Below are 16,479 nucleotides of genomic sequence, written 5' to 3' on the forward strand. Positions count from 1 at the left end.
TTGTATGTTGGTATTTTGAAAATAAAACTGCCAATAGTAGTTTTAAAGAGTCCCCAAACTGTCTGTGATTCATCATATCATAATGAATCAATATTTGCATTATTATTCAGAAGCTGATCCTGCTACTTCTGCACTATGAATAAAGTGGAAGCAGTTTTCTACAAACCAGTCTTCATGTTCCAGTGAGTAAGGTTTCATTATGCATAATTCCGGCTCCACACAGAATGTCTCCAAAGCATGCCCTAGCAAGAAAAATCAGGGTGGAAAAATATGTCAGCTGCAGCTGGAACATAAAAGCTGAATACCAAATGAAGATGTGGGAAATGTGCTGGAAAATAATGCTCATATCACTGATAACCAAACTACAACAGATATTTTTTAAAGCCAGAAGAGTGTTAAATTAATTTTGTATATTTCACATTTGCACAATTTTTTATAAAGTGTGTTTGGAATTATAGTTTGTGTTCCAATATTTAATTAAACTTTCACTAGATATTGCATACAGACAGAGAGAAAGAGTGACACACACATGCACGCGCGCACACACACGGTTGCATTACAATACTATCCAGGATGATTTTCATAAAATCCATCATCTTTTAAATAATATTACTTAAATTCCTCCTCTACTGTTATATTCTTTCAAAAGACTACTACTGTGATCATAGTATGTGTACTTGAAAACTGATTATAAAGGCTTCACAGGGTACAGTTTGTGGAGGCTCCTGAATCTTAGAATACCATTACACCAGTGTTTTAGGATCTACATTCTGGTTTCCATTCACACCTGTGTTCTACATTTTCTTTCCCAAGTACGTCTGTTTGTGCCTTTTATGTTGTAGGTATGAACAAGTTACAATATACTTTGGCTGCTAGAACCCTGTAACTCAGGGATCACCACTTTTTGGGCCAGTGAGCACATTTAAAATCTTAAGAGTGCTGTGGGCACCAGTTAAAAAATGATTGTCATGTGGGGCATAGCATAACACAAAATTAAGAGAGAGCACAGTCATGGTGAAAAATTTTCCATAATTGTATTTCCACAATATAAAATCCTAACCTGATAACTATCTGGCTGTCATACAAGAACCTTTCCCTCCTAAAGCAAAGCCTAAGCTGCCATCCTAACAGAATACAAAGAGACTTACTTTTGAGTAGACATGTATGCCACTGTATTACCCATTAACTGTACAGTGAATTCTTAATGAGTGTTTGACCTTTACTTCCTGCACAGGAAACATGCCAAAGCCTATTTGCAGAATTTTGCACGAGGGGGTTCTTTAACATTCTGTAGTAGCATTTGCAGAAAATAACAGGTAGTATCTGATCTTGGATGAACCCACCACAGGAAGGAAAATATAATATCAGGGCTTAGTCCAGTCAGACTGTCCCCCCCCCCCCCTAAAGCTAATTGTCATAATTGTTGGGAATCTCAGGCAGGTAAGACACCCATTTACTAGAAGTTGCTCCCAGTCACCACATGGATGGCTTTTAGGTTGTAGGCAGATATGGATATACACAGATACATAAAAGCACAAAGTATCTCTGTTGCTCTATATAAGTTCAGCAATTCAAGATGTTACACTTGACAAGTAACACTGACTGGCTAATTGATTAATGGACACTACTGAGTTCACATGCATCTATCACAGTTATAGTAGGGGCACTGGGCCATTACCATAGCAGCTGGCTTGGCTGGCCATGCACCTGCGATTAGCTCATCCATGGAGTGATTTACACTTTTGAAGGAAATGAAGCCCTTCTCATGTCCAGTTACTCCAACAGTAATCTACAGCACTGTAAACTCCCACAAAACTTTCACAGCCTGGAAATATAAGGTACAGATTAACATGCAACATTCTCATAATTTAGGAGCAAATGTAAAGTTAGGCTAGGAACTGACCACATCATTGGTTCATATTTTCGGGTTCTGATCTATTTATGTAACATATCCAATTTCTGCAGCCAAATGCGCCATAGCAGGTACATGAAGAACCTGATCCTTTGTGCATTTATGTACATCTGTTTTTAAACCTACAAAATGTACAGCCTTGACAAAGTGAGTAGGAGGCATGGGAATGGGGTGGAGATGAAAGCAGAGGTAATAAGGGTTCTGCAGAACAGGAGGAAATTGTGGCTTCCTAACTGGGTGTAGGGCCACCCATAAGGCAAGGATGTAGATCTTAACTCACTCCTTGCTCCTAGATTTTAACTCACTCCTCCTTCCCTGGAGACGAGGGAGCACCATTTTGTGGTTCACCTCAGAACGGCGCAATTGTGTCTTGGTCTAGCCCTGACTGGGCGGAAGGTGAAAAGTCTGTTAACAGATGCAATGCGTGGGAAGAGGAAGATGTAGCTTTCCGTGGAGGTGGTTTGTGTGTAGGAGCGGGGCGGCATGGATATTTCTGCAGAAATGGCTTCAGAAATGCGGTTGGCAAGCTCACATGGGGTGGGAAAGGGCATTTCTCGGGGGTTAAAGTGAGGGGAACAGCACCGGGGGTTGGCAAGCTAAACGACCCTGTATGGCAACAATGACAAAGTGCCCTGCAGTCAGAAGCAACTTCAGAGAGGAAGAGGTGAGGATGAGACCAGATCTTAAACTGAGGCGGGCGGCTGCCTGAAAGAAGCGAGGAACTTCCTGTGAGCCACATCCTATTTCTCACACAAAAACACACACACACCCGAGCCCATGATTCGTCCTCTGCTCAAGGGCCCAGCCTTTGCGGCTGCTGCCACAAGCAGTCTGAGCGGCGTCCTAAAATTAGCAGCCAGCGAGCGGGCTTTGCGTGGCGAAGAGGCTGCCGCTCCTGGATGGGTGCAAAGCGCCGTCACTCTCGCCCAAGGAGGCGGCGCCTCTGTGCCGTCAGCGCTTCTCTCGCCTCCCCGAGCTAGGAAAGAGGACGCGGGAGCCAGACGGACGAGGAAAGTCGGAGCGGGGACGCAGCGGGGCAGCAGAAGTCAGCCTCGTCCAGCCGCGAGCGGGAGGAGAAGCAGCAGCAGCCCTAGCCAAGCGGCGGGGAAGTTGCACGAGCAACGCCTGAGCGAGCGCTGCGCCCCAGCCCCCTGCTAGCTCTCCCCGCGCGCTGGGGACCGAGGAGGGGAGGCCGCCTCGCTTGGGCCCCGAGAAGGCGGAGGCGTCCTGGAAGGGAGGGGGGCAGCGGCTGCCATGAAGGCCAGCGGGGAGCAGAAACGGGGCGAGGCGGCCGCCAGCCCGGGCGACCCCTGGAAGGAGTGCATGGAGGTGGCGGTGCAGCTGGCGCTCCGGGCCGGACAGGTGAGCAGGCGCCACGTGGGGGGCTCTGGGGAAGCAGGGCTGCAAGGGGGAGCGGGGCGGCGTTTCATTCCGCTGCTGCCCCTCCCCCCGACCCTGCTGGTCTATAAGCAAGAACCCCAAACACGGGTTGACATGCCATTCTGCCTCCTTTTGAGATTCGTGTGGGACTTGAGAAATCGCTGCATCTCTCTCTCTCTCTCTCTCACACACACACACAATGTTACCTGCTGGGCAGCGAAGGGCCAGGTCTCCTGGTTGTGGACAGAGCTTCTGAGCACCGCAAGCCTTTTGCACGCAGCCTTGTCAATTCTGGCTGGCCGGTCGAGTTTGTGCATGTTTGGCGGGGACGCGAGGTGCATTTAGTTTAATAGCTCTCTCTTACTCCCGAGCAAGTGCATAAGATTACACGTGGAGAAAAGAATGGGGAGATGCTGGTGAAAGAGAGAGAACTGGTGGACGGAAGTACTTTTTCCAGAAATGAAGTCAGATGTGGGCTAACTGTGGATTAACAGTTTCGGAGGTAAATGGGGTTCAACTGGGCCAGGTCAAACAAAAGGGCAAAGGAAAGCTACCTTGCATTTCTGGACATTACAGAAATGGCTCTTCTTAACTGCCTGGCCTAAAAGTAGCCTATGGTAAAATATCAAAGAAAACATTGTTGGAACACTTAGTTTAAAAAAAAACCCACCACATTAATTTGAGGTTGTTGAGTGGGTTTAAATGGGAGTAATCTGTATTGCATCGTTGCTGTATCTGCATTAATGTGTTCAGTGTCAAGGATGTATCTTGTTAATATTCAACAAGAGTTTGGGTAAGAGTCTGTAGTCCTGATTTCACTAGGGATGCTTTGCTTTTCCATTGCCAACTTCAGATACCATTTAAGGAGCCACATTATTAAGATGTGACCCCTTTTTTAAAGGGCAATGTATAGGTTGAAAAAAATTGAGTTAAAGGAAATACTGTATCAGTTTCTAGCCAATAGCATTCCATAAACTGGTAGTTGAAAAGGTGTTTTGACATACAGGTAAGGGGAACTATGCATTATAAGAAATCCTAGTAAAATGACCCAGTAAGAGCGGGAACTACTGTACATTGATATGCAAAAATAGAGCAGTATTTGGAGGTAAGAATGATCCCATATATAATAATAAACAGGTTCTCTTTCCAGGCCAGATTGATTGTAATTTCTTTTCAATGTCAGAGTTCAGTCCTGAAATGAGAGGACTTGTTCTCACAAGGACAGGACCCAACTTGCCTCAGTCAGCAATCTGGCCACTCAATTCTGTACCAGCTGCAGTTTCCGAACAGTTACCAGGAGGAGTCATGGGGAAGGGCCATAGCTCTGTGGAAGAGCAGAAGATTCCATGTTTAGTCCCTGACATCCCCAGCTTGGGCTGAAAGAGACTCCTGTCTAAAATGGTGGACAACCACTGTCAGTATACACATTACTGAGCTAGATGGCCCCATGGCCTGTGTCAGTATAACACAGCTTCTTCTGAGTTGTCAAATTAAAGCAGAAGTAATAGGTAAATTGGGTAAGCATGCCCTGCTTCCATAGGGTCGGATTCTGAAGGAAAGGGACTTAATCCAAAAGCTGTTCCTTTGATTTCAGTTGAAACAACAATGTGTAAAAATACTATCTCATTGAGGTCTCCCCTTCGTTCATAAAATTTGGATGGCTGTCAAGCTACTAAAGCAGAATTTGGTCAAATGCATTGGTAGTCGTGAGGGGGAAGATATGCCCATTGTTCTCTGGAAACAATTGTGTGTGTTTAAGACCATATACATAATTGTGTGTGTTTAAGACCCTCCCTCTCACCCATCCTCTGCCTCTGAGTGATGAAACATCTTACCTGCTCTCTTCAGGATAATTTCACCATGGAAATCACTGTGAAACAATATGTAAAAATACATTTGTGCTTATAATAATTTAGAGACAAACCTGTGGCTTCCAACGCAGCAAAGTTCTAAATGTTGAAAATGTAACCAAATGGATTTTTACATCCTGATTGTGTACATCAGCACAGACCAGTGTCTCTGAAATATTGGTGACATGTCACAGCAGTACCAGTTTAATTTTTTTATGGTGGGGGGAATAATTTTTATTTGATTTTACAAAACCCATTTGATGTTTTTAAGCAATTCTATATGTGCATAACTGTGAACTGTTTTTGTCTATTGCTTGTCATTTGAGTCAGTTGAGAGTTCTGTGGAGGGAAATGGTAGAGTAATTTCTGATTTAATTTTTCTAGATTATTAGCAAAGCTCTCACTGAGGAAAAACAGGTGTCTACCAAAACTTCTGCAGCAGATCTTGTGACAGAAACAGATCACTTTGTGGAAAACTTAATTGTTTCTGCTCTGAAAGAAAAATTTCCCTCTCACAGGTAGGTCCAGCTATGGTATTATCCTAGGCAAGTTATGTTTTGAACTGGAATTGAAAATGTAATTCTGTGAATAAGAAAGCTTGGAGAATATCGGTACTAATAAACTGCTTCACACATTGTATGAATGCAGTGACTGAATGATACAAACATGCACCTCACATACACTAGTAAGATAACAGGGATTGGCTACAGTTCTGTCAAGCGTACAGTTGGTGATAAACTTAAATGTTCCGCCAATTGTCTGAAGATGTCATAAATGGATGGGGAACTGGCAACCCATAGGCTAGATGCAGCCCATTGAGCTTTTGCATCCATCCTGCAGCCTCCCCTCATCTGTTCCAGCCCCATGAAGCAATTAGCTGGTACCATTTTTTCTTAACCCTAATTGCTGCATGGGAGTGATTTTTGTGGTGGTGACAGCTAGCGATGGTGAGTTAACCTTCCCCATATGTTGCTACTCTTCTAAAGATTGTGAGGAGCCAGGATGGCAATTAGGCTTAAGAAAACAGATCCCATTAATGCAAATGGGGGCCTTTGTTCTAAACCTAATTGCCAGATTGCTAGCAGTGGGGGAGAGAAGGGAAGATTTGTAAATAACTTATGAAAGGGGGCTGGATGAGCGTGGGGACGTGTGGTTTTCACCTTGTCTACCACTGACATGCAGCCCTCAACCTAGCTGGATCCGTAGTTATGCAATAAAATGTATAGCCCATTCCAGTGCTTTGAGATATGTTAGACTGAGAGATAGTCATTCAATGAGTTTTGTGGTAATTGGGGATTTGAACCGAGATGCTTCAAGTGATCTACCAGCCCCAGGAGAAACCAGGAGCTTCTTTTCCCTCTGGCACAGCACCACAGCTAGGAGGCTATAGTGCTCAGGAAACAGGAAGGAGCACTTTGGGGCATTTGGAAAGCAAGTGAGTAGAGATCTGGGTGGGGCGAGACAAACCTTTTCTCAAAGCATAGCACTGAAATGAGGGGGGAAAGACAGAACTGGGAACACTTTACTTCACCATCACGATGCTGGGCTAGGAAGGGAGGGCTTTTCCTCTCAGCACAGTCCTGTGATGGAGAGGTACCTGCCCCCTGCTCCTCTGCTGATTGGCAGAGAAAGGGTGACTGATGGTCCTCAGGAGAACAAAAGGTTGACCACCTTTCTGTAACCATTCTACTCCTCCAGTTAAACATCAGGTGAGAGTTGTTGAATATAACTGGTTGGCCATGGGTGGGAGACAACATGTTAAAAGGGTGTGTTCTTTTTTAATTCTCCTGCCTCCAATGTCTTCTCAAATCCAGATTAGATTTCCCGTAATGAAATGAATATAGTAGTTTTAGCCTAATCTTAGTGGACATCTGTTCACATGAAAAAAAGCCCAACAGCAGCAACAAAAACAGTAACCTTCCCTTTATATAGGCTGGAATTGAAGGTTGTTTTCACAAGTATAGCACTAAGCTTCAATAGACAGTTGCTATCTAGTTTTAATTGGGAAAGAAAGCTGTGAAAACTGTAACTCTTCCAGGTGTGGGTAATCTTGTAAAGCTTGATGCCCTTTGCGCAAGCTGAAACTAATTGCTGGAATGTACACACAGTGCAGCAAAAGGTCAAGGGTTGCATGTGCATTATAGCACAAGACATGCTCAAAAATACATGTGGTGTTCTGTGTAAAAATGGTCCTGTTCTTGGAAACAAATCATAGTAAGCGTTAATTGCAGTTTAGGCTTCTGATCTCCTTGTGTCCTGGAAAGGGAGGCCAAAGCTTGGTGCAGCTCATTCTCTTCATGCTAAACCATGGTTTAGTGTGATGTCCAAATATGGCAGTCGCATGACTAGGGAACCCACACTGCGATTTAAAGCCAAATAAGACATGATAGTGATGAACAGGCATGTTCTATTCATGTGCCTGCCTGGTTCATATATTGGGCAAAGGTTGAATCTTACTCAATAGTTTCTATTTCAATAGTAAGAAAACTACTCATTGCATAGTGACTTGTATATCTTCTATATGTGCTTCTGACTGTCATTCAAAATGACACCTCTTACCTGTTGTGATGTACAAACTGTTGCTACATTGTATTCACACACAGCTTTTCATGAGTGAAGATGCATGGGTTTCCCTTTGTGTAAGACCCTGAAACCTCCATAGAGGCCCTGAAAGTCACTTAAACACCTTCTATATGTGCTCTTGGATAATATGCAAAGACTCACATAGATCCCCTTAGCATAACTTTTAGTACTTTTTCTGATGCTTGTTTAAGGCCAAATGTAGCAGAAAACAGCTACGTTTGGGAATGCCAGTAAGTGCCTTCCAATAAGTAATAATTCAGTTTAAATTTTCTCATCCATTATAGGTTTATTGCTGAAGAAGCTACCGCTGCTGGTTCAAAGTGCATTCTCTGCGACAGCCCTACCTGGATTATTGATCCTGTTGATGGCACCTGTAATTTTGTACATAGGTAAATACATGAACAGTGTTGCAAAAAAAGCCACGTCTGCCTTTTCTCAAGCTCTCTGTCGTTCTTTATTTTTCTGTGTCCAACCTATTTGAGTAAGGCTTCCTTGCATATAAGGTTACTTTCTTGAGTCAACGTCTCCTCCAGTGCTTTGGAAGGAAGACTCTGATGAATGTGTATGCACAGACTCAATTCTTGATGTGTGAGTTTATGACTTTGGGCTTCCCAAGTGTTATTGTGAGGGGAGTGCACACTCTCAATTCCTTTGTTACATAGTTTGGCTACTATCAAGATAGGTTCTTGCCCTTGTAGTGCCTTGTGAAATTCTATTACAGGTGGACAGAACTGAATAGCACCAAAACACAAGTGCAGGGACAAGTACCGAAAGGGCGTAGTTACTAAGTAGCACAAGAATTTGGAGCTACCATTGCTGTACCATAAACAATCAACAACTGTAGTGGTTGGCACCTTAGTTCATCGTACCAATTACCTGTAAAAAACTGTATTCTAAAAGAGTGCCTTATCATCAGAGGCTCTGGCTGAAATCCAGAGAACTATTGGACTAGTACAATGTACCTAAGGACAATAGCTTTTAACAATATACTTTCCTTTTCCCTGCCTTTAGCATGGCAAACTGGTTTTGAAACTCAGTGGAGATTTCAAAAGAGAGAGGGACAGTTGTAGATGAATCAGTCATCGAGTTCTGATCAATTGCACAGCATCCTAAGATTCGAAGGAGAAGGGAAAGGGATTTTCTGAGAATCAAAGTCAAGTCAGCTATTTCTGCTTCAGCTACAGGGGAAAGGTCACTGCTAAACTGATCCACCAGATCAGGATGCCCCTAAATATTTAACCTTTGGGCTTGTTTTTAAAAGGTAAAAAGTAAAAATGTGCAATTCCTTTAGGTACAAAGAAATTAAGACTCTCATATTTCTTAGCTAAGAAGCAACACAATCACATTTCTGACAGGTAAAGTTGTTGAAATTACCTGTTTAGAGAGCATACTAACAGACACAACTGGTTTTATTTACACAGGTTTCCGACTGTGGCCGTCAGCATTGGATTTGCTGTTAATCAAGAGGTATAGGATAAAGCCTTATCTGCTGCTATCATGATTAAGTGAAAGATTAATATCTAACAAACTTAGTGAGAATCTTGTGAGCTTCATAACAAATAACAAAGTTCACAGAAAGCCATTTAGGTTACTGTATTTATCTTGAAGTGTTAATCTGTTATAACCTTGGTTTGAATATACCAATCTGCATAATCCCGAAACCAATCCTTTGATGTTGTGAATAGTCTTATTATGAACTACCATAAATGAATGGATTCTGGAATCATTCTTTGGGTAAAAGAGTATGTATAAGTCGCCCTGCTTTTATGTCTGGTAGAATGTAATGGTAGCTAATCCCAGTTTCAGGGACCTGTTTTTATAAGTAGTCTTGCAAGTTTTAATTCTATCAATGTTTAATTGTTTTTTTAATGATGGCTTTTTCTATGTTTTTCTTATTTTTAATTTGTAAGCCACCTTGAGTCCCTGTCAGAGAAAAATGTGGAGTATGTATGTATGTATGTATGTATGTATGTCTCTTTTCTTAAATAAGGTCCATTAAAACCAACAAGACTTGTTTCCAAGTAAATGCATTTAGGAGTGTCATACTTAAGGGAAAGGTCAGATCAAGACATGCTATTCGTTTCCTGAGTGACTGCGCAAGCAGCTTCCAGCTCATCAATCAAGTGGTAGACTTACCAGTTGTTGGTTTTTTTCTATTGCCATTTACCTACCTGTGCTGCAACATAATTTTCCATTTACCTACCTGTGCTGCAACATAATTTCCCATTCTTGTCTTGACTGTTAGAAAACCTGTATTGGCAGCCTTTATAAGTCTGCCCTTGATACTATTCCTTCAAGGGCAGAGTAGCTGACTTTGCATTACACAGATGCAATGGTAATGCAATGCAGTCTTTCTTCATGCAGAACCCACTAGAACAGAAAAGGACTATGCTGTAGGGGAAACAACAAATGTTGTCTGTTGGCTGGGACACACCCTTGTTGCTAGATGGCAGGTGGAAAGGACAAAGCTGTTCCATAGAATAATATTTGGCAAAGACATGTTGGGTAGGGATAATAGTCTTGCATTTAGTTCTTATCACTACTCCTGTACTGTATATTCAACACCAGATATTAGTAACTCTTAGGATACAACTTCACATGCCTGCGTCAGACTTACTTATTCAAAGCAACTGTAAAATAAGGTATGGGGGTGATGTCAATTGATAAAACAGAGATGGGATACTGGACCTTTTATCTATGGATTTTGTGCTGTAGGTTACTTGAAGCCTCTGTCCTGCTACTCCAGGCAGCACCACTCAACAGACTTAGCAAACAAGAGTTTTTGTGCCAGCACTATATCTGGATAGTAACTGGTACTTAACTTGAAAACTAAGCAGTTGTGTGATACATTTGATGTGTTGAGCTCTTGCTCATTGTTGTCAACAGTGTGCAGAAAAGATTTCCAGGGGCTTTCTGAACATGTAAGAATTAGCCCTAAAATGTCTGTGGAGATGGATTAACTAATTTCTTATTGAAATTTTATGTACCTTGTGAAGTTGAAAGTCTGGCATGCTCAAAACCATTTCTTCTTTATTATCAGTAGCATAAACTGCCATCTATATGCATTTTATATAGTGATAATCTGTTTATATTGCAATATATGTAATACAAATTGCATTCATGATCTTTTTCCTTTCCCAAAACGCTAAAGCTTGAATTTGGTGTAATTTATCACTGCACGGAAGAACGATTGTACACTGGTAGAAGAGGTCAAGGGGCATTTTGTAATGACAAAAGGCTTCAGGTATCAAAAGTGACAGGTTGGTTTAAGCTCTCTAAAAGAAATATTTTGAATATTGTATTATTAGAGAATCGTTACCGTATGTAGGTAGACTTACAGAGCAATCTTCTGCATATTTACTCAGAAGTAAGATCCACTCTGTTTAGTGGAGCTTACTTCCAGGTAAGTGCACATAGGATTGCACCCTCAATGTATCTTCTGCATAACTGAATATATTTTACATTTATTTAAGTAGTCCTTCTTTTCTATACCATACTTTAATTATTGAGCTTAATAGCTTAAAAGAGGCTTTTATAAATCTCTGTAAATTTGGCTGCAACAGAACTGGTGACCCTTGCTTAATCTTATGATTAGGGAGCTCTTCAGTGACAGCTGAGTGGACATAGTTCATATCTTACAAATGGTGCTGGCATGAATCTCTGTACAATTATGTAAAACTACCTGAAAAAAATGTATTCTAAACATTACCGCCACTTCAGATAAAGTATTTTAAGTGTACCCCATTTCATGTTGGGGCTGCAATAATGAAACAGCCTACTTAGGTTGGATTAGCACTGTCAGCCTGCAGAGTTGGTGGAATTCTAGATTATTTATTACCTATTTCTTATTGAAAATGATGTTGACTGATTTCTATCAGTGAAAGTAGAGAGACTTTTTATTATGATTAAGGAAGACTAGCAGACTTCTCAATGGAAAATTAAAAAAAAATAACATAGCATGTGACGTATGTATGTTTACGCTAAAGAAAAGTTGTCCAAAAGCTAGAAATTCAGTTAATTGGTCCTAGAATACTAGGACTTGGGATAGGCTTCTAATGTGTGCAGCTCTGAAATAGCAGCATGAGGCTATGCAATCACTTTACAGGCTTTTTCAAAATAATATGTTAGTTCATAGTGGTAGTATTAATTCTGAATTTTGCACGTATGAATTTCGCAAATAAGATATGATAGGAATTATATATTCTACTGCAAGATCTAAAATGTACTTTGTGATAGGCTTAGAGCTGATGGGATATAGAATTATTTTGACTGAACATTATTGCAGAATCTGCTGTGATTCTAAGAGGGTAAGACTTTGCTTCCAAATAAACGTATTTATCTAAAAGTAATAAGCAGATTTGTTTTCCATAATTTCAAGACACATAATTTTGTTGAAAGCTTTTGGAAATAAGCAAGACTCGTAAAAAAGAACAGTAATATATGAACATGCAAAGCGATCTTATTGTAAAATATCCAAAGATCCTTCACAGTAGAATTTGGACAGTGCCTACTTTGAAAAGCTGTTGCAATAATACAACATAACCTTTTGTCTTGCAGATATCTCAAAGGCCTTGATTTTAACAGAGATTGGCCCAAAACGAGATCCTGACACTTTGAAACTGTTTCTCAGCAACATGGAGCGATTGCTTAAGGCCCAAGCTCATGGGTAAGATCTTCTTTAAAAAGTAAATAAATCATAAACCTTTGTAAAGAAAAGAACCAGCACTTTCATTAACATTTCAGTTACTGAGGCCATCGATTTAAATTTAGTGAACCTAAACTTTTGCAGGCATTCTGGTGCACTTACAGAACTCCCTCTGAACCAGCTTCCCCATTCACTGCCAGTGGCGGAGCTTCATGCTCCGGCACCGGGGGGCAGAGAGCAGGCGGGGGCGGGGCTGACACGCATCCTGGGGGCGTGGTGCGCTTCACACAGGGACGTGGCACACATCGCCTGTGGGGGCAGGGCGCTCCCCCCGCACTCTTCCTCTGCCAGTGTTCACTGCACCATCAAGATAGCTTTTCAGTGTTAGAAGTCAGTTAGCACCCCCTCCTCTTTGACAGGGGAAGATCTTGAGATAAACACTTGGAAACATATGATTGGCTTTTCTTAAGATAATATTTTAACTTGTGAATATGCCAGTTTGTCCGTGCAACAAATCGTTGGTTAAAATTGATGACTTGTTTTTCTAACCTTGACTCATGAGCACATCCTCATGGGTTGGCTTTATCAATGGTTTTCATTCTTTTCACAAGTCTTTTTGCTCCCACTTGTGACTTATTGTAGGGTTCGTGTCATTGGAAGTTCCACGTTGGCGCTCTGTCTTCTAGCATCTGGTGCTGCAGATGCATATTACCAGTTTGGCTTGCACTGTTGGGACTTGGCAGCAGCAACAGTTATTATCAGAGAGGCAGGTGGTGTTGTGATGGATACTTCAGGTAAGCAAAAAATATATTTTTATAACACATGTTTATAATGCACATTTATTTATAAAAATATTTATATCACCACATCGTAAAAAAGCTGTTTACATCTCTCTATCTATCTATCTATCTAAACATAACATTTACATACAGGTACCATCAACTAATTACCGTATTTTTCCATGTATAAGATGATATTTCCCCCTAAAAAAATTAAGTTTAAAATTGGGGGTTGTCTTATACACAGAATGTTGCAATTAGATATATAAGTAAATACATGCCACCATCCATATTATCCCCCACCCCAGCCTCACCTCACTAATGGCCTCACAATAAACCCTGTTCTGGTACTTCCCCCCCCCCCAGCAGCCCCCACATTGTCCTTTCCACCCAGTTCCCTCAGCCACCCCCTGGCTACCCAGACCTCCCATTCCCCAAGCGCACTCACTCAGGCAGCTCTGGAAGTCGAAGCTCCTTGATCAGCATTCGCATCTGCTGGCACTCGTGGAGTAAATACGGTACATACTGTAAATACTGAGACAAAAGTGCAACACACAGGTGGGAGAGCTGGAGCTGCAGCTACAATGGAGTTACACTGAGCTGACAGGAGCAGCTGCCATTACACAGCTTGCCTCACTGTTTGATGTTTCAGTATACGGTACTAAATATACCGGTGTTTTGAATATTTAATAAAATATCAAAATTGTTCAGTTTGGTGTTTAAAATATTTCTTTCTTAATTTTGGGCTCAAAAAATAGGGGTTGTCTTATACATGGGGGTGTCTTATACACGGAAAAATACGGTAATATGGAAAGATTGCCTGCATAAGTCTGGTGACATAGAAAAGTTTTTCAGGGGGTGTTAAAAGGCTGAAACTGAAGGTGCCTGCTCAATGTCTATTGGCAGAGCATTCCACGCTTATTGGTTAGAAAACGTCTCAGTTTTGTTGTTGCTGTCAGATGAATCCCACCAACTTGACAACCAGCTATGCTATTGCAGATGCTTTCAGTGATCAAGTTCAGATATAAGAGTTTAGGCATTCCTTAAGGTATCCTGGACCTAAGATGTTCATTTACAATGAATGCAAGGACCTTGAACCTGGCTCAGTTACAGATGGGCAGCTAGTGCATATGTTTTAACAATGATGTCATATGCTATCAGCCATGTGTCCCAGTCAGCAGTGTAGCTGCTGCATTCTACACCAGCTGGAGGTTTGCAGCAGACCCAAGGGCTGTGCCACATAGGGCACATTAATCTAACCTCAAGGTTACCAGCACATGGACTTCTGCGGTCAGGCTATCCCAGACCAAACAGCTGGTAAAACTCAGAGGACGCTAGTGACAAAAATGTATCCAGGAGTACTCACAATCTGGGCACATGTTCTTTCAGAGGAAGTGCAACCCCATCTAGAACAGGCAACTTACCTATCTCCCCATGGCTGCCCCATCCTATGATAGAGGGAAGGTGGGTGCGTTCCAGCTAAGCGTTGCTCCTTAATGTCTTCCCGTGAAATGGAGGTCTTGCATCTGATGAATTGTACTATATGGGAAATGGTTTGAGTCACAGAGGAGACCGAGTCTCGCATTACTTTTGAACCTCAAGTGCTTTGCTTGACTGATCAAATCCCTCTCCTTTCGTAGGTGGACCTCTAGATCTAATGTCATGCCGAGTGGTTGCAGCAGGTACCCAGGAAATGGCTGCATTCATAGCTCAGGAAATTCAGACTATTCACTATAGACGAGATGATGAGAATTGACCGGACTTACATATTCCTGGAAACAAGGAAACTTGTCCTTTTGGAACTACATTGCTTCCTTCAGGATGGCTTGCTTATAGGATAAATGGTTTAATTGTATGTTTCTTAATACAGTCTATATAGCAAAGGTATTATGAAAAAAAATTACTTGCATTATAGGAAGGTGAAGGGAAATTTTTAATTTTTGTAAGCTTCTTGGCCCCCTTTTAATGAGAATTTATTTCAGCTATGCTTTTTTAAAAAAAATCACAGGTATCCCAGATTGCGTTGGCTTCTTGCCTCTTTTAGGCTGAAGCAGAGGGGAAGCAGGGTTTGTACCACATTCAAATATAAATAAAACTTTATTTTTGCAGATCTCAGGTAAATTAGTCTTTCTGCAGCAAAGGGAAAATTGTTTCGAATTGTGTGCCTAAAGTACTCACACCCAACAGTGCTTGAGAATTCTAAATTTAAAAGTACATGTGTAGAACAAACCTTAGATAGTTACACTTCTATTTACTTAAAAAAACACACAACTACACTCATTTATGTAGCACGGTCAAAAGTGGCAATGGCACATATCCTTGAACGGTGTATTATATTTATGTGGGTAACTTAAATAGTATATATTGGTGCTGATCAGAAGATGAAAAGCTGTTTTTCATCTTCAGCTTCAATCAAGCAGCACAACATAAATCACAGCAGGGTGTTGTTTTTTTCATGACCTAGAAAATTCAATACAACATCACATAAGGATGTGATGGTTTTAATCTAGGTAATAGCACTGAGCACAGAACTAGCTTGGCAGCCATACACACACATTGGTCACTGCTACACTTGAGTCATTACTATGGGGATGAGGAATCTTATTTAGGTGAGAACATAAGAAGAGTCCTACTAGATCATGCCAAAGGCCCATATAGTCCAGAATCCTAGAGTGGCCAGCCAGATGTCTATATGGGAAGACCAGGCCTCACCTTGTCCTCCATGGGCCCTCCAGCCTTAGGATGCCATGAGCCCTGAACTCTAGAGCCTTCTCTCCCTTGGCTCAAAGACAGTTTGGACCCCTCTAAGGGAGAGAAGGGGAGAGCCCAGTGGCAACCCCACCTTTGGCTCCCCCAGGACAGAGGGGGCTTGCTTCACCACCCCCAGAGCTGGGGGTGAGCAAGAATGCCAGGAGGGGAGGCAGGCAAGCTGAGCGGGCAGCTCTCTGGGGCCCAACCTGGACAGGTGTGAAGGAAAGGGAACACCAAGCACTCTGCAATATTTAAGAGACTTGTTTGAAAAACCTTCATAGGATGGTAACCTTTCAGGGATTCTTTAGCTGTGGTTCCTGCACTGCAGGGAGTTGAGCTAGAGGACCCTTGCGGAAGCCTTCTAGCACTGCAATTCTGTGATCCTATGTAGCTCATAAGCAGAACCTGAGTTCAACGGTGCTCTTCTGATTCCCATCAAGTGGAATTCAGAGGCATGCTGCCTTCGATAGTGGAGTTTATAGAACACTAGCAAAGAAAGTCTCTTCCACTGGGTGCTAATACTTGAAAAGGGCTCTGAAAGGAGATATATTCAAAGGACTGAAGCAAAGCATTTTAACC

The 16,479-nt window shown here is 41.9% G+C and overlaps 1 protein-coding gene across 1 annotated transcript; it reads left to right on the forward strand.

Moving 5' to 3' along the window:
- Positions 1 to 2,844: 2,844 nt before the first annotated feature.
- IMPA2 (inositol monophosphatase 2) lies at positions 2,845 to 15,257 on the forward strand. Its single transcript, XM_083450236.1, has 8 exons — positions 2,845 to 3,274; positions 5,527 to 5,660; positions 8,010 to 8,114; positions 9,147 to 9,192; positions 10,877 to 10,985; positions 12,283 to 12,391; positions 13,013 to 13,164; positions 14,790 to 15,257. Exons 1-8 carry the CDS (start codon positions 3,167 to 3,169, stop codon positions 14,903 to 14,905), a joined length of 879 nt encoding a protein of 292 aa, XP_083306362.1. The 5' UTR covers positions 2,845 to 3,166; the 3' UTR covers positions 14,906 to 15,257.
- Positions 15,258 to 16,479: the final 1,222 nt, after the last annotated feature.

The sequence above is a fragment of the Podarcis tiliguerta genome, assembly GCF_965153285.1.
Source record: "Podarcis tiliguerta genome assembly, chromosome: 7".
Classification (NCBI taxonomy): domain Eukaryota; kingdom Metazoa; phylum Chordata; class Lepidosauria; order Squamata; family Lacertidae; genus Podarcis; species Podarcis tiliguerta.

Coding starts and splice junctions, on each gene's coding strand:
- IMPA2 (XM_083450236.1), top strand. CDS start 3,167: ATGAAGGCCAGCGGGGAGCAGAAACGGGGCGAGGCGGCCGCCAGCCCG. Junction 3,275..5,526: donor TGGCGCTCCGGGCCGGACAG/GTGAGCAGGCGC, acceptor TAATTTTTCTAG/ATTATTAGCAAAGCTCTCAC. Junction 13,165..14,789: donor TGTTGTGATGGATACTTCAG/GTAAGCAAAAAA, acceptor CTCCTTTCGTAG/GTGGACCTCTAGATCTAATG.